The sequence below is a fragment of the Phyllobates terribilis genome, unplaced genomic scaffold (genome assembly GCF_046119375.1).
Source record: "Phyllobates terribilis strain yellow unplaced genomic scaffold, ASM4611937v1 Scaffold_1__5_contigs__length_1240528914, whole genome shotgun sequence".
In the NCBI taxonomy this organism is placed as follows: domain Eukaryota; kingdom Metazoa; phylum Chordata; class Amphibia; order Anura; family Dendrobatidae; genus Phyllobates; species Phyllobates terribilis.
This window is the reverse complement of record NW_027362761.1, coordinates 688908390-688927418: the sequence shown is the minus strand read 5'-3', so window position 1 is coordinate 688927418 and position 19029 is coordinate 688908390. Positions and strand designations below refer to the sequence as shown.

Here is a 19029-nt window from a genome sequence, read left to right as displayed (position 1 = left end):
CTCTCAAAGACCTCGAGCTGTTGCCGGCAGCACTCTGCACGCTCCGCTGCAGCTGCCCGGGTCTCCTGAGTGAACCCCATGAGATCTTCTCCGGTGGGGTCCCACTCAAACTGTGCCTCCTCTAGCGGGGGCGAGGTCCTTTTTACGGGCTTCGGAGCCGGGATCAGGGGCTCACACATGGGCCTTGCCCTCTTTTGGAGCTCTTGTTCGTAGTACTCCCTGGGCCAGACAAAGGGCTGCCCGTCCGGCCATGTGTGTTGGGCGAACAGATCTTCTCCCAGATGCGGCACTCTTGGTTTTATGGGCGCGGTGGTGGTGGCGCCCGGGTTGCCCAGGCCTTGCGGCCAGGCCTGGGGCACCTGGAAAGTGAAGGGCACCGTAAGGACGGCGGCGCCCTGGGCTACCTGGCCCTGCGACCAGGCCGGTGGCTCCGCGGAGGTAGGGGGCGCTGTTGGTATTGCGGCGCCCGGGGGTACTAGGCCTTGCGACCAGGCTGGTGGTACTTCCTGCTTGGTCACGCTCGGGGTCAAGGCGTGTGACGTCACAGGGGTCGCGGCTCCCGTTTGAGGCCTAGTCTGCGGCGGTGACGTTGCAGCGACGGGCACGGCAGGGGATACTTCGGGCTCTGCGACGGGGAGCTGGGGCAGGTACGCGGTTTCCCGGTTTGGGGTAGAGACGTCCCCTTTACCTGCCTCCTTTCGTTCGGCTCCCTTCTCGGCGCCGTCTCCGTTCTTCAGTCCTCCTGCGCCATCCTCAGAGGCGGTCTGTCTCCTCGTCTCGGGTGGCGTGCTCCGCTGACGGGTTCTTGTCTGCTGGGCCATCTCACGGCTCCATTCTGCTAACGTCTCTCGCTGCACCCGGGCCATCCTCCGTGCGAGGCCCTCCAGCGCAGTCTGTGCACACTCCCGATCTCGGGGGAGCTGTGCTAAGACCTCCACTAAGCCTAGTGGGGTCGTTGCTTCTAGCAGGCTCCTGACCAACGGGTCGGTGCTGCTCTGCTCTCCTCCCGTTGTCTCCAGCAGGCCTTCTGCAGTGGCGGCCCGCATCAGGCTCCTGACCACTGGGTCGGTGCTGCCTGGAGTGGCGGACCGCATCAGGCTCCTGACCACTGGGTCGGTGCTGCCTGGCTCTCCCTCCATCTCCGGGTAGGCTCTTTCTGGACTCTGCTCCAGGCTTCTTGTCTCCGGGTGCGCTCTCTCCAGACTGCTCCAGGCGACAGCCATCTTTGCTCTCTTGTTCTCAGTCCTCCCACTTCGAGGGCGGTCCCGGGGCCACTTGGTGATTGTCAGCTCCAGGGGCAGTTCTTTCACGCTGACAGACACCTCTAGCATCACAGTCTCTGTTGGTGGGGGCGGTTTCCACTTTTGGCGCCATTTTCTGTCCTGGCCCACGATGGGAGGCGGCCTCTTGCCATCCTCTGGTACGCCCATAATGGCGTCCGCTCTGACAAGGCGGGAAATCTTCGGAAATGGCGGGAATCGTCTCCCAGTGGCGGGAAACTCTGCAGATGGCGGGAAAAAGCTGTTAATGGCGGACAACCGGCGGGAATCGATCTGTGATGGGGCCCGTTGGCGGGGACCCTCCGGAACCGGCGGGAGACTTCTTTTTGAGGTAAACTTGTTCTTTTCTTCAGGCACGCAGTACCCGGGTGTTGCGGGCACGTTATCCTGCCGACTACGCCAAAGTTGACGCACCCCCTGGGCCATATTCTTTAGGGGAATACCCGGAGCCGGATCAGATGGGGGTTGTAGTCTCCGAGTGGCTGTGACCCGGTCCGTGCCCAGGGTGTCAAGCTCAGTGTGTGGCAGTCCTTACTGATGTTACTAAGTTCTTTATGTCGACTACGCCACCCGTTGAATTGCGGTCACTACGGCCGCCGCTGCAGCAGGGTCCGCTGAGGCTGATGGTGTTGGTGCAGCTTTAGGTAGTATAACCCCCAACGGGAGGGGTATAGCCTCAGGGGGTCAGGTGCAGAGGATGGTGGTTGTGGAGGTGCAGGGATGATGGTAATGAGAGACAGAGTCGGGTTGTGCAGTTCAGGGTTCTTTACTTACTGCAGATGTTCCGGTCACTCCGGCCTTGAGTGACCACCCGAGCCGTGCTGCGTCCACCAGGTCCTGGACTCGGCCAACCCCCAAGTAGTTCTGGAGCGTGGTTCTGAGCTCCCGTTCTGTCCTGTCCTCGTCTCTGGCCTTCCCCACCAGGGATCCACCTATGTCCGGCTCCCTCGGGCCTCTTGTTGGCGAACCCTTGTCTCTGGGTTCCCTGACCCTATGCGTGGTCTGCCTTCCGGGTGGATATGGTGAGTGGCCGTGGCAGATGCTGCCCACGGCCTCCGGTCTCTGGCTGAGGTATGCTGTAGCCCCCACCAGTTTGGGATCCGGTACCCTGTTGCCAACTCTTCACCCTGTGGTTGTATTTGGGCTCTCAGAGTTCCTTCTTTCTCCCCCTCTGGGTCTTTCTTGCTCTCCTCTCTCACTCTGGGCTTTGGAGCTGCTCTTCTCCTCTGCTCTCTTCAGGTTACACTCTGACAGACTGACCCTGATCTTAGATGGTTCCCACCTTTTATACTCCCTCTATGTGTGAGCTCAGGTGACCAGCACCCAATGAGCTCCTAGCTTTACCCAGGCTGCTCCCCCTATCTGCCCCTACACTACTGGGATGTACCACCCCCCTCCCACTCCAGCCAGGAACAGACTCGGTCGTACCTGCACATTTCTAAGTGGGAGTACCGTTGGTCTGTTCCTCGGAAATGGGATGTGTGTAGTGCATGCAGCTAACTGAGCTCAGCTCCACACTCCATCCTTACCCGGGAGTGGAATATCACACCTCTGGGTTGAGGTGCAATACCCCTGTAGCAGCCGAATCCTCAGGGTGCTACATTTGTCACATGTCCTTGCCCTATAAGACCAAGCCATTTTCCCCGTCGCCACCATTTTCTCACTGCTGCAGCTGCGTGTTAGACGGCACCGCTGTTGCTGTGTGCGCTATACCTTGTTAATTTCAAGCCAATTTTCGCACAAATCTACAGATAGCTTGGGAGTAGGGAATAGTTGTGATTGCAGTCCTTTTAAGGACTAGGTTACAGCATTTCCTACGACTTTTATCAGGCAGGTCTGTGCTCTTAAATAGATAGATTGTGGGAGTAAAGACTAATTGTAATTGGAGTCCTTTTCAGGACTAGGTTACATCAGTTCCTATCAGTTTTTGCCAGGCAGGTCTGTGCCAGTGCTGTGCAAGTTTTTTTCACAGCATTTGGCTGAATCTAGCAAAGCTAATCCTTTTTGGCCTATTGCAGAGTGTGTTAGTCAGTGGAGTAGCCTATCTGTGTTGCAAGATATACCACCTGTGTATAGAATACCAATTTTTTTACTGCACCTAGTGAAGTAAAATCTTTTGGGCATAGCATCATTCTATTAGTCCATCTATACTGACCTCCATCAGGTTGCAAATTGAATATAATTTTTTTCTGCATCTAGCTCTGAAAAAATATTGGGCTTCTAGCTGTGTGTGGGACTTGTTGTATTAGTCCATCTATACTGACCTCCATCAGGTTGCAAACTGAATATATATTTTTCTTCATCTACCTCTGAAAAAATATTGGGCTTCTAGCTGTGTGTGGGACTTGTTCTATTAATCCATCTATACAGACCTCCATCAGGTTGCAAACTGAATATATTTTTTTATGCATCTACCTCTGAAAAAATATTGGGCTTCTAGCTGTGTGTGGGACTTGTTGTATTAGTCCATCTATACAGACCTCCATCAGGTTGCAAACTGAATATATTTTTTTCTGCATCTACCTCTGAAAAAATATTGGGCTTCTAGCTGTGTGTGGGACTTATTGTATTAGTCCATCTATACAGACCTCCATCAGGTTGCAAACTGAATATATTTTTTTCTGCATCTACCTCTGAAAAAATATTGGGCTTCTAGCTGTGTGTGGGACTTGTTGTATTAGTCCATCTATACAGACCTCCATCAAGTTGCAAACTGAATATATTTTTTTCTGCATCTACCTCTGAAAAAATATTGGGCTTCTAGCTGTGTGTGGGACTTGTTGTATTAGTCCATCTATACTGACCTCCATCAGGTTGCAAACTGAATATATTTTTTTCTGCATCTACCTCTGAAAAAATATTGGGCTTCTAGCTGTGTGTGGGACTTGTTCTATTAATCCATCTATACAGACCTCCATCAGGTTGCAAACTGAATATATTTTTTTCTGCATCAAGCTCTGAAAAAATATTGGGCTTCTAGCTGTGTGTGGGACTTGTTCTATTAATCCATCTATACAGACCTCCATCAGGTTGCAAACTGAATATATTTTTTTCTGCATCTACCTCTGAAAAAATATTGGGCTTATAGCTGTGTGTGGGACTTGTTGTATTAGTCCATCTATACTGACCTCCATCAGGTTGCAAACTGAATATATTTTTTTCTGCATCTACCTCTGAAAAAATATTGGGCTTCTAGCTGTGTGTGGGACTTGTTGTATTAGTCCATCTATACAGACCTCCATCAGGTTGCAAACTGAATATATTTTTTTCTGCATCTACCTCTGAAAAAATATTGGGCTTCTAGCTGTGTGTGGGACTTGTTGTATTAGTCCATCTATACTGACCTCCATCAGGTTGCAAACTGAATATATTTTTTTCTGCATCTACCTCTGAAAAAATATTGGGCTTCTAGCTGTGTGTGGGACTTGTTCTATTAATCCATCTATACAGACCTCCATCAGGTTGCAAACTGAATATATTTTTTTCTGCATCTACCTCTGAAAAAATATTGGGCTTCTAGCTGTGTGTGGGACTTGTTGTATTAGTCCATCTATACAGACCTCCATCAGGTTGCAAACTGAATATATTTTTTTCTGCATCTACCTCTGAAAATATATTGGGCTTCTAGCTGTGTGTGGGACTTGTTGTATTAGTCCATCTATACTGACCTCCATCAGGTTGCAAACTGAATATATTTTTTTCTGCATCTACCTCTGAAAAAATATTGGGCTTTTAGCTGTGTGTGGGACTTGTTCTATTAATCCATCTATACAGACCTCCATCAGGTTGCAAACTGAATATATTTTTTTCTGCATCTACCTCTGAAAAAATATTGGGCTTCTAGCTGTGTGTGGGACTTGTTGTATTAGTCCATCTATACTGACCTCCATCAGGTTGCAAACTGAATTTTTTTTTTTCTGCATCTACCTCTGAAAAAATATTGGGCTTCTAGCTGTGTGTGGGACTTGTTCTATTAATCCATCTATACAGACCTCCATCAGGTTGCAAACTGAATATATTTTTTTCTGCATCTACCTCTGAAAAAATATTGGGCTTCTAGCTGTGTGTGGGACTTGTTGTATTAGTCCATCTATACTGACCTCCATCAGGTTGCAAACTGAATATATATTTTTCTGCATCTACCTCTGAAAAAATATTGGGCTTCTAGCTGTGTGTGGGACTTGTTCTATTAATCCATCTATACAGACCTCCATCAGGTTGCAAACTGAATATATTTTTTTCTGCATCTACCTCTGAAAAAATATTGGGCTTCTAGCTGTGTGTGGGACTTGTTGTATTAGTCCATCTATACTGACCTCCATCAGGTTGCAAACTGAATATATTTTTTTCTGCATCTACCTCTGAAAAAATATTGGGCTTCTAGCTGTGTGTGGGACTTGTTCTATTAATCCCTCTATACAGACCTCCATCAGGTTGCAAACCGAATATATTTTTTTCTGCATCTACCTCTGAAAAAATATTGGGCTTCTAGCTGTGTGTGGGGCTTGTTGTATTAGTCCATCTATACTGACCTCCATCAGGTTGCAAACTGAATATATTTTTTTCTGCATCTACCTCTGAAAAAATATTGGGCTTCTAGCTGTGTGTGGGACTTGTTCTATTAATCCATCTATACAGACCTCCATCAGGTTGCAAACTGAATATATTTTTTTCTGCATCTACCTCTGAAAAAATATTTGGCCTTCTAGCAGTGTGTGGGACTTTCTCTATTAGTCCATCTATACTGACCTCCATCAGGTTGCAAATTAAAAATAATTTTTATCTGCATCTAGCTCTGAAAAAATATTTGGCCTTCTAGCAGTGTGTGGGACTTTCTCTATTAGTCCATCTATACTGACCTCCATCAGGTTGCAAATTAAAAATAATTTTTATCTTCATCTAGCTCTGAAAAAATATTTGGCCTTCTAGCAGTGTGTGGGACTTTCTCTATTAGTCCATCTATACTGACCTCCATCAGGTTGCAAATTGAATATAATTTTTTTCTGCATCTAACCCAGCCAATAGTTTTGGCCTAATACCACAGTTTGGCCACTCAGCTCTGCTCGGTTCCCATCCATTGTTTTTTTGTGCAAACAACTCCAGAGTTGTGAATTAGTTAACCACCAAAATGAGTGGAAAAAGGCCTGCTGCTGGTGGAAAGGGGAATAGGCGTGTTGGGAAGGGGAAAAAAGGTTGTGTCCGTGGGGTAGGTGTTAAAGCAACAGTAACATCTGCAGAAGAAAGACCATCTTCCAGCCAAACTAAAATGTCTACTTCTTTTAGCGGACAATGTGATAAGATCCCTTTCTTACGGCCACGCCAATCGCTACAAATTCCAGATGAGGCACAAAAACAGCAGGTGCTTCAACGGATATCAAGTGCTCCTTTAAGTGGGCTCTCCTCCACATCAACTTCAACATCACAAATACTCCAGTCCTCAAAGGTGTCACCCCAATCGCACTTGCTTCCTCACAGCTCCCAAATCTCCAGCTGCCCGTCTGAGTATGAGGTAGAACAGATGGTTGAGTCTGCAGAGCTGTTTACTCATACTATAGCCTGGGAATCAGAGGTCGACTCCAGCGCTTCTGTGAATCCAGACGAGGAAATGATCTGCACTGATGCCCAGAATCTTTATGAGTCGGATCCAGGACCAGACGCAGAAGGTTCTGACCATAATGTAGACCCTCATTCCCAAACTGTAACTCCTGTTGGTGGAGACAATGAGGAAGACGATAAGACTCAAATACCTGATTGGAGCGACAACTTTAGTTTTTTGTCAGGGCAGGAACAGGTTGGCTCTGAGGACGACGGGTGTGATAACGCACAGGGTGATGATGATGAAGTTGGAGATCCCACTTACTGTCAACCCACAGTCAGCCAAGAGATGAGGTCAGCAGAGGAGGTGGAGGAAGATGCTAGTGACGACGAGGTCAGGTTGCGCCTTCCTGGACAGAGACGTAGTACTGGAAGCACGTCAACAACTGCATCCTCAAACACAACTCTGCCTCTCACCACAAGTCGTGGTGGCTCTTCAGGTCGCATGGGTGCTAAGCCTTGCATAGCCTGGGCATTTTTTCAGATCGATAAAGATGACCCAACTCGTGTTATCTGTAACATTTGTCAGCAAAAGCTAAGTAGAGGCCAAAAAATACATAGTTTGAGTACTTCATGCATGAACCGGCACATGGACATTAAGCATAAGTTGCAGTGGGAAGCTCAGTGTGCTACAATGCGGCCTAGCCGGCCGGGCCAACCACCGTCTGCCATATCTTGTGCATCCGCGGCCTCTTCATCCTCTGTGACTGGGGGGACAGCAGTCACACCTGTTTTGGGGCGCAGACCTGCCACCTCTTTACCCGCAACAGCCAGCGTGATTGGCAGGTCATCATTTTCTTTGGAGGTGGTAACACCAGCTGGTGTTGAGCGCTGTCCGACATCGATAGCACCACCTTTGGATCAAGGCAACCTAACATGTCCGCCTGCATCTTCCTCACAGACCGGCAGTTTGCCGGGGACACCCTTATCAACCCCGTCTAAGCACAATAGCCAGCCCTCGGTCCCTCAGATGTGGACAAGTAAAAGACCATTTCCTCCTAGCCATGAGAAAGCTAAGAGGTTGAATTTCACCATCTGCAAGTTCTTGGCTACAGAAATGCTGCCTTTCCGCCTGGTGGACACAGAGGATTTTCGAGACCTTATGTCCGTCGCAGTGCCCCAGTACCAGATGCCCAGTCGGCACTACTTCTCAAAGAAAGGTGTGCCTGCGCTCCACCAGCATGTCGCACACAACATCACCGCTTCTTTGAGAAACTCTGTGTGTGACAGGGTGCATTTCACCACAGACACTTGGACGAGTAGGCATGGACAGGGGCGTTACATGTCGCTGACTGGGCACTGGGTAACTATGGTGACAGCAGGACAAGGGGCTGCTGTCCAAGTCTTGCCGTCCCCACGAGTTGTGCGTCAATCCTCTTTATGTCAAAGTTCCTCCACTGCTTCTGCCTCCTCAACCTCCTCTCGGTCTTCCACCTGCACCCAAAGCCTGTCTGGTCATGCCACAAGCTTTCTAACTGCGCAGAAGGGATCCTGCACACCTCCTTACTATGCTGGCAGTAGGGCTCAACGTCATCAGGCGGTTTTTACATTGAAATGTCTGGGAAATGTGAGTCACACAGCTGAGGAGTTGTGGTCAGCTCTGGAGAACCAATTTCATGAATGGTTGTCTCCACTGGACCTGAAACCAGGGAAGGCCGTGTGCGACAATGCTGCAAACCTGGGTGCGGCCCTTCGCCGGGGCAATGTCACACACGTGCCTTGTATGGCTCACGTGTTGAACCTGGTTGTCCAGCAATTTTTAGCCCACTATCCCAGACTAGATGGCCTTCTGCAGAGGGCACGGTCGCTGTGTGCTCACTTTCGCCGTTCGCATCCCGCAGCTCAGCGACTTACATCTCTACAGAAGTCGTTGGGCCTGCCACTTCACCGGCTAAAATGAGATGTGCCTACCCGGTGGAATTCAACTCTGCACATGTTGCAGCGACTGTGGCAGCACCGACAAGCCCTGGTGCAATACGTTCTGACGTATAGCCTGGGCCAACGAGATCCAGAGATGGGGCAAATCACGCTGGAGGAGTGGTCTCAGATCAGGGACCTATGCACCCTCCTGCACAGTTTTGAAATGGCGACGAAGATGTTTAGTGCTGACGATGCCATTATCAGCATGACTATTCCGGTGATCTACATGCTGGAGCACATGTTAAACAGAATTCGGAGTCAGGTGGTGGCACAAGAGGAGGTGGAGGAAGTAGAGGAGGAGGAGTTGTATGCGGAAGGGCTAACATCTGCAAGGTCCAGACGGTCGGCAGCACCAAGGCGGCAGGCATGTGAGGGTGGGGGAGATGGTTTTACCAGGGCGCATGGTAGCAGCCAAACTAGTGAGGAAGGTGCAGGAGCCCAGGAAGAAGTGGAGGACGAACTGATGGAAGACTCATCAGATGAGGGAGACCTTGATCACATTTCTGTTGTGCGAGGTTGGGGGGAGAGGACAGAGGAAGGAAGCATGATTGTTACCTCGCCACCAACACAACAGGGACTTGGTGCTCCTGGATGCGCAACACACATGAGTGCCTTCTTGCTGCACTACCTGCAACATGACCCTCGAATTGTGAGAATTAGAAATAATCCTGACTACTGGGTTGCCACACTGTTAGATCCCCGGTACAAAAGTAAATTTGCAGAAATTATTCCTGCCATAGAAAGGGATGCACGCATGCAGGAGTATCAGCAGAGACTGTTGCAGAATCTTACATGTGCTTTTCCACAAAATACCAGTGGTGCACGTAGTGAATCTCACAGTTCCAACTTGCCAACCGTGGGACCGTCAAGTGTTCAGCACTCAAACCGTAACAGAACCACAGTATCTGCTGGTAACATCAATTTTGCGGAATCATTTCACCACTTTTTTAGCCCATCCTTTGCAAGGCCACAGGAGACAAGAAGTCTGACACATAGTCAACGCCTAGAGACGATGGTACAGGAGTATCTCCAAGTAAACATTGAAGCCACGACTGTGTCACTGGACCCTTGCTCTTTTTGGGCTTCCAATCTGGATAAATGGCCGGAGCTAGCCACTTACGCCTTGGAGATCTTGTCATGCCCCGCAGCCAGCGTTCTGTCTGAACGTGTGTTCAGCGCTGCTGGTGGTGTGCTGACAGATAAGCGCACGCGGCTCTCCACTGATAATGTAGACAGACTCACGTTCATAAAGATGAACAAATCATGGATCCGAAACGACTTTTCTACCCCTGTGTCATCCTGGGGAGAGTAAAAGCTTGATGATTGGTTAAAATCACCCTACCAACCGTTTTAAGCTTTCAAATTACTAATCATGTTTATCTGTATCTTGGCTGGAAAATAATTTGGGCTTTGTAGCAGTGTGCAGCACTGATTCTATTAGGCCATCTATAATAAGCTCCACCAGATTTAAAATTACTAATCATGTTTATCTGTATCTTGACTGGAAAATAATTTGGGCTTTGTAGCAGTGTGCAGCACTGATCCTATTAGGCCATCTATACTAAAGCTTCACCAGATTTAAAATTAATAATAATTTTTAGCTGCATCTAGCCCGGAAAATAATTTTGGGGCTCCGAGATGCGCAAGACACATAAGTGCCTTCTTGCTGCACTACCTGCAGCATGACCCTCATATTGTCAGAATTCGAAGTAATCATGACTACTGGGTTGCCACACTCTTAGATCCCCCAAACTTTTCGATCAACCTTTTCATTTTAATAAAGACCAAAAAAATGGTCATTTTTGAAATTATAAGCATTAGCAGGTTGTTAGAAACTGAAATCAAACAGTTTTCAACTCAAAACTTTATTCTAGGTGATGTTACATTTTCACATAGGACCCCTTGTTCGAAAGGAGCTTCTGAACTCTCTCGTCCATTGAATTTGTCAGGTTTTGGATGGTTTCTGCTTCAATTGCTTTGCATGAGGACAGAATACCCTCCCAGAGCTGTTGCTTAGATGTGAACTGCCTCCCGCCATCATAGACACTCCTTTTAATGATGCTCCAAAGGTTCTGAATAGGGTAGAGGTCAGGGGAGCATGGGGGTCACACCATAAGTTTGTCCCCTTTTATGCCCATATCAGCCAGAGATGCAGATGTTTTATGTGCAGCATGAGATGGTGCATTATCATGCAGAAAAATGATCTTGCTGTGAAATACACGGTTCTTCTTCTTGAACCATGGCAGGAAGTGCTGTTTGAGAAAATCCACATACATTATGGAGTTCATCTTTAGCGCCTTCAGGGATCCTAAAGGGGCCGACAATCTCTCTCCCCATGATTCCAGCCCAAAACATTACTCCACCTCCTCCTTGTTGGCGCTGTAGCCGTGTTTGCGTGGGGTGTCCATCAACCAGCCATCCTCCACTCCATCCATCTGGACCATCGAGCGCTGCACGGCACTCATCCGTGAACAAAACAGTTTTGAAATCAGTCTTCATGTAATGTTTGGCCCACTGGAGCCGTTTCTGCTTGTGTGAAGTGGATAGAGGAGGTCGACAGGATGGCGTATGCACAGCTGCAAACCTCTGAAGGACCCTGCATCTTGTTGTTCGGGGGACGTTGGAGGCACCAGCAGCTTCAAAAACTTGTCTGCTGCTATGACAAGGCTTTTTTGCCGCTGCTCTTTTAACCTGACATAATTGCTTGTAGGAAAGAGTCGTCAATTTGCCCTTATCAGCACGCACACGTGTGTACTGTGAATCAGCTACATACTTCTTGATTGCCAAGACACTTCATCCTGATCATCGCACAATGTTGATTGTAGTCATGCCTTGACCTAAACACTCCACAATTTGTTGCTTCTCAGCAGCCGACACATCCTTTTTCTTTCCCATTTTGGCAGAAAATGTAGGCTGCTTAATAATGTGAGACAGCCTTCTTAAGTAGTCTTGCCTTTCATTGGACACACCTGCCAAACTAATTAGCACAGGTGTCTGCAATTGCTTACAGTGATATAAAGAGCCCTGACACACATCACCATCAATGAGTTTAACTGACAAACAAACAAATTCTTCCCTTATCACTCCTAAACACTTTTTGCGTAATAATTTGGAACACAGTGTACATGTGCTTTTCCACAAAACACCAGTGGTTCACGTAGTGAATCTTACAGTTCTAACTTGCCAACCGTGGTCTGTATGGAGTTGTTCAATAAAGGGCCCAAAATTAAGATAACATAGATGGGAGAGGTCTCTATGAATAGGAATTCCTAAGTATTTGAGACCCTGTGAGGGCCAGGCAAAGGGAAAGTTGGACTGGATGGAATCCTATATGGATTTGGGGAGGGAGACATCGAGGGCCTCAGACTTCGCTGCATTGATTTTAAAATTTGACCATGTAACAAAGTGATCTATTTCAGCCATAACAGCATGGATGGATATATGTGATTGAGTGATATATACTAGGACATCATCAGCAAATAGAGAGCACTTGTACTCGGTGCCTCCCACCTCAATCCACCTAATATTGGGGTTATGGCGAATTGATGAGAGCAGGTGCTCCGTCACTAGGATGTATAAGAGAGGGGACAGAGAACATCCCTGCCTTGTCCCATTGGTGATTGTGAAAGGTGATGAAAATGTTCTGACGCGCCCCCTGGGCCTTGGGACACCCGGAGCCGGACCCTTTTTGGTGGATGCTGGTGGTTGTAGTCTCCGTGGCGGCAACCCGGTTCCGTGGCTCAGGGCGGTCAAACCAGTGGCGGAACTATTTATGTGGTTTTGATGTTTAAATGTCCGACTACGCCACCCGTGGATTACGGTCAGAGTGAACCGCCGCTCCAGGGCAGACCGCTGAGGCTGGTGTTGTGGGTGCAGCAGAGCGTAGCATAACTCCCCATGGGAGGAGTATAGCCTCAGGGCAGTGTATGCGGAGGATGGGGGTGATGGTGCAGGGCAGCAGCAGTAATGACACGGAGTCAGTGATGCAGTCCAGGGCCTTTACTCACAGTTCATATTATCCAGACCACGTCTGCAGGTAACGGCTGCCCACGTCGTACTGTGCTCACCAGGTGAGGGGCTCAGACAACTCCCAGATAACTTTGGACTGCTTCACAGGACCCCCTTTGTGTGTCCTTTGTCTGGCCTTTCTTACCAACCCTTCTGTCCGGCTGCCTCGGGCCTCCTCTTGGTAAACTTGGCGCCAGTTTCCCTGACCCTATGTGGTGCCTTCCTAGCGGGTGTAGCGAGGGGCTGCGCCACATAAAATGTCACAGCCTCCTGTTTCTAGCTGAGGGTCGTTTCCTGCCTCCACTAGTTTCGGGGACCGGTCTCCCCCTTTGGCCTGACCCCTCCACGCAGGTGGATTCGGGCGTGCGGTGGCGACTCGCCCGTCCGCACCCCTGAGATCCCTTCGTTCCTCGTTCCTGGAGCCTTCTCCGCTCCTCTTCCTTCCTTCTCCCTCTTCCAGGCCTGGGCCTCTGTTACTAGGCCCGCCTCCGGAGCAGAGCTCATGCAGAGCCCCTGCTCCCTGCCACTTCTGCTCAGACTTCTCTGCACTGAACTAAGATGGTGCCCACCTTTTATACTCCCTTCTCAATGCACCCAGGAACTGCTTCCTCCCTGCTCCTGCACTACAGGGTTCCCCTTCCTCAGTGTTCCCTCCCCCCACTCCAGCCAGGGACAGGGACTGTCGTGCCCATCTCAGGGGCATATTGGTCGCCCTGCCCCACGGCAGGCAATGTGGTGTAATGCATGCAGGTGTCGGGTCCTGATCCACACTCCATCCTTACCTGAGAGTGAGATATCACACCTCTGGGTGAGGTGCAATACGTCTGTAGCAACCGAGCCCTCAGGGTGCTACAGTTCCATTTATCTTCAGCCTAGGTGACGTATTGCGATACAGGGCCGTGATTTTGGCTATAAAAGGGTCCCCTAGACCAGGGTTCCCCAACTCCAGTCCTCAAGGCCCACCAACAGGTCATGTTTTCAGGATTTCCTTAGTATTACACAGGTGATAATTGCATCACCTGCACAGGCAATAATTCCATCACCTGTGCAATACTAAGGAAATCCTGAAAACATGACCTGTTGGTGGGCCTTGAGGACTGGAGTTGGGGAACCCTGCCCTAGACCCCTACCCCAAGCTTTTTAAGAGAATCATATATGGCGTGCCAGGAGACTCTATGGAATGCTTTCTCAGCATCCAACGAGAGTATCTAATTACAAATTTTTAACTGCATCTAGCCCAGGAAATACTTTGTGCCTAGTAGCAGGGTCTGCTAGTCAGCGGATTATCCCGGCTGTTAAGCAAGCTACACCACCTGTAGTTTGGACACTTCATTTTTTCAAAGGAAATGCTTCGGGACCACGGGATACTCAGTGAAGAGCATCAGGAGGCACCCCAAGGCATAGGGGCTCGGACTGGCAGTAGGATGCCTTGCGGTGGACAGCCGAGCTCGATCCTTATAAAAGCTTTTTAACTGCAGCAGCTTTAGTGGACGCTACTGGAGCTGGAATTACGCGGCTGCTGGCATGAGACTTGCCCTCCAATAGATCCTTGTAAATGGATTTAAAGTGTATTTATTCAAATTAGAGAGACAATTTAAATTAAAAAGCTTAGAGCTGCCTCCACCACAGGGGGGCTCGCTCGACCCACCAGCGGACAGGCACCAGTATTGGGAGAGGGGGGCTGGCCGTCAGGGTTCACCGCGGCTCTGGCACAAACCCGGCGACATGGAGGTGGCACGGGCAGGAGCGGACTGAACGTGTCGGCTTCTCACTTTTTGGATTTTAGAAGGGCATGACATGCCTATATCTGTGTCTCCCCCTCCTTTTACTCCTCCACCTCTTTTATTTTCGCATGACTATATGTACTTGTCACTTTTCCATGTGTTAGTTGTGTCTTCTGAGCAGTTTGTCAGCTTTTGGACACCTTTGAAGGTGTTTTCTATGTGTTTCTATGTGTTTTTGTTTGCCTGCCATTGGTTTTAACGGTGTTCGAAGGTGTTCGACGAACAGTACGGTGAACACACGGGTGTTCGACGAACCGAACCGAACTCGAACACTATGGGGGTGGCTCAACACTAGTGAACTTAACCTTACTGAATCATTGCTGTTTTAATTCATCAGCAAATGAGGCTTAAGGTGTAACCATTGTCTTCATTTTTATTTCATAAATCAATAGTACATATGAAAATAAGGAACTTTGTAATATATCCTGCCAGAAAAGTCTGCATCTTTCTCTGCCAAAATTGATCAGGCATTATCAAAATTCTCAATTTTGAGGTAAATCTGTATTTAGTGAAGACAAACTTTCCCATTACTGAGATAGGAGATGGCAGCTGGTACTGATGAGATTCTATGTATATGGGAGGGAGGAGCTCTGCCTGTAGCTCCTCTCTCCTCCCATCCACATAGAAGTGTATCTGTAGCAACTGTCATCTGCTATCTCAGTAATCGGAGAGTCTGTCTTTACTAAATACAGATTTTGGCCACGTCCCCACTATCAGTATTTGGTCAGTATTTCTTCTCAGGAGTGGGAGGCAAAACCAGATGAGGAACAATCAGAGAAAAGGTATAATAGAAACAAGTCACCAATTCTGCATTTATCACCCACTCCTGGTTTTGGCTCCCACTCCTGAGAAAAAATACTGAACAAATACTGATAGTGGGGTCGTGGCCTTTACCTCAGAATTTAAAATCGTGATAATAACTGATCAATTCTGGCAGAAAAGAAGCAGATTTCTCCGATTAGATATATTACAAAGTTGCTTATTTTCATGTGTACTATTGATTTATGAAATAAAAATTAAACCTATGGTTACTCTTTAAGTGCTCGAAGTTTCAAAAGACTCCCCAAGCTTCTGCTTTCTTCATACTATTCTAGTAAAGAAAAGAAAAGTGGGGCTGGGTGGGGAAAAGAAACAGGGAGTGAAATGCTTCGGAAGTGCTTTGACATTCCCAGAACACTTAAGCCGCATTTGCATATGATTTAAAAGAGTGATTTTTTGAGTAATGGAGCAATAGGGTGCATAAGTAAAGCAACATGACCATATAAACAGATTGTGGGGATGGATCATACTGACAAAGTCCCTTTAAATGGCAAACTGCCAGTAAACATATATTTTAAGGAAATTTAATGGTGCTCAGCATAACCGTCCATCTTATTCAGGAGAAAGGCCTGAATCGACCCTATCTAATGTTAACTTCTATGTGATATCATAATTTAAATGGGTTGTTTCATTAAGGCGACTCCATGTTTAGTTCTAGCCATATTAACCATTAACTGATTACCGCAGGTCTAGTGAACAGCTGATATCACATACCTAATAGTACAGTACTACAGTCAAATGAATGAGCAAAATGCTAACACGTGTGAATTGGGCGCCAGAGGGTAGAAGTATAAAGACATGCAAATGCATGGCCTAACATATTAATGCTCATGCTAATAAAGTGAAGTCACATATGGGCATTATTCTAGCTATACATTTTCACCTAGATTTCACCTTTTACCATTCATACTATGAAATCTGCAAAGCAGCAAAAAATCCAAAAGCCTCGCACATGGCAAAATCATATTTAAATCTCCACTTTATATACTTTATATTTTCTCTATAGGTGATGTTCCAATGAAGGATTATAAAAATGTGGAGAGAGGATTGGTGGTAAGAAAAGATTGCATGTATTAAAGTCAATAATTGGTTACCTATTCCTAAATAACTAATGATATACGATTAGAAGTCTGGTTATTATGAAATGGTGTCAATCACAAGCTCTAACAATGTAATATAAGCGTCATTTGATGCTATTTCAGGTCAATATTTAGCAACAGACCACAGTTAGTAATTGGCAACGCCAAATTGTGTCATTCCCTTTATCATAGACTAGACTATATCTAACCAGCACTGACGTAACCAGAATCTGGTGAAAGAAGATGGTGACCAGTCCCTAGTACCGCAGTTAAGCATCATCATAGGCAAACATTGAATTAACTATTATCTTGATATGACATTTCTATAAAAGGGTAAAAGAACTTGTGGATCAACCCCCTGTTTAACGGTCAACCAAATCAAGTATTTTTATCAGGTAAGGGTGCAGGTTTATAGGTCAAGATTATTCTTGCTTTCAGAAAGATGAAAGATGTCCTTATCCAAGACATTTAGCTCTTTTATAAACACTCCTCAGCATTGAAATTGCAACGTCGCAAAGGAAAAGTCATGGAATTATGGAAATCACAGGATTGATAGACATGTTACTGATCTGTAATTGATGAAAAAATGGGAAAACATCTCGATTTATCTGAGGAATGTTCTCTGAGGAATGTTCTATCATGTTGAATGCACTTGGGCACACAAATCATCAAAGATTCGTGGCTGGCTGGTTCCTTTACAACTACCGACTAGTTATGTTCTAGATGTGTTCGATCAGAGGCAAGTCTGAAGAGGACATGGTAAAACATTTAAGCCATGTAGACCCCTCACAGTAGCATGAGCAACATACAGCCTGGCATTGTCGTGTTGAAAAATCACTTCATGGTCCATTCGGCGAAATGGCCATGCCATTGGTTCCACCACCAAATTAGTAATACACTGAGTGGTTAGTGTACCTGGAACAAAGACTAGAGAGGTCTGGCTACCATACATTATGCTACCCCATTCCATTACCCTGAGAATAGGGTGATTATGATTTTGTGATATTTCCTCATGAAGGTCTTTAGACCAATCTCTGGTTATCATTGCGTCCAAGATAAAAGAGGGACTCATTGCTAAAAATGATACTCCTCTATAACAGCCTCCATTGTTCTATTCCAGCCTCCAGTCTTCATCTGGAGACCATGTGGGCAACGACATGAAGAAGGGAACATCACGACGGTCAGTGATTATAGTGTGTGGTGGCATAATGTCCGATAGCTGGATCCCTCTCGTCTTTTTTCCAGGTATACTAACAGCTTGGCATTACTTTGATTTGATCATGGATCCAGTGGAGCGGCCATTTCTCCAAGCATCTCCGGATTTGTCTTCTATCAACCATATTTGAGATTTCGTTACTCAGAAATTGTAAGGTAGCTGCCAGCAGCGGATCTTTATGAACTGCGTGCCCAAGTACATTCAGCATGACAAAACATTCCTCAGACAACCCTTAATAACCTTATTGATAACATGCCAAGACTTGTAAGTGTGTGTATGTTGCGGATCCGGGTGGTGGAACCTCTGTGCTGCGGTGCAAGGAGGGACCAGAGGGGCGTGACTAGGTATCAACTCGGACTGACCAAGGTCGCACGGCGGCTCAATCGACTCCGTGAGCCAGGGAAGGACCGAGCAGAGGGACTAGGTGCTACTCTGGGCCAGTCCTTGTATGAGAGCAGGTGACTCCCACGGGTCAGAAGGCAGGGACTGACCGGTACAGCGGATGAGCACGGCAGGCAGGCTGACGGGTGATCCGGGTAGACGGACTGGTAGACACCACGGGTAACTGGCAGGAGCCTCCAGGCAGGCTGGCTGGTAGGCACAGCAGGTAACTGGTACGTTCTCCGGGTAGTCAGGCAAGCCTGGCACATAGACAGACTGGCGGGTTTGGACCGTAGGCAGACCGTCAGGCTGGAGAGTGTACATGGCTAGCGGAGACAGGTAGTCAGGCTGGCGGACTGGACTGGTAGTCAGGCTGGCGGACTGGACTGGTAGTCAGGCTGGCGGACTGGTAGTTAGACTAGCAGTGGGACCTGAGGGCTGAAGCAGAGTTTTGAACACAAAGCTACAACCTTGCACGGGCACCTCCATTTTGGAGGAGGTGCCTTTTATATGAGAGATCCTCCGGCCATTGGCCGGGGACTCCTTAGGACGGCGCGCGCGGCCCCTTTAAGAGGGAGGGAGCGCGCGCGCCCTAAGCACAGTGCTAGGGAAGCTGCGCGCGCTGGCAGCAGCAGCAACAGGGGGGCCGGAAGACGCCGGACCCGGAGCGCGGCGGTAAGGGGAATGGCGTCTCTGCCTGTCAGGGGGCAGAGACGCCGATGCTACAATACCCTCCCCCTTTATGCCCCCTCTTCTTTAGGTCCGAAAAATTTTTTTTAAGAAGAATTGGGGCGTGGATGTTCTCCCTGGGTTCCCAAGTTCTCTCCTCTGGGGCAAACCCCTTCCAATCCACCAGAAAAAAGTTATTTTCCTCTTACCCTCTTGGTGGCCAGCATGTTCTCTACCTCATAGACGTCCTCAGCGGAGACCGGAGCTGGGGAGGTACC

General features: G+C 47.9%; 1 protein-coding gene across 2 annotated transcripts in view; it reads left to right on the top strand.

Annotated features, from left to right (window-relative positions):
* LOC141170067 (uncharacterized) overlaps positions 1–19029 on the top strand; it is a 392196-nt gene that overhangs the window by 150285 nt on the left and 222882 nt on the right. For both annotated transcript variants that reach the window (XM_073655139.1, XM_073655138.1), the window contains exon 4: positions 16413–16459. In XM_073655139.1, coding sequence (XP_073511240.1) covers positions 16413–16459 — 47 coding nt within the window. The remainder of the gene's footprint in view (positions 1–16412; positions 16460–19029) is intronic.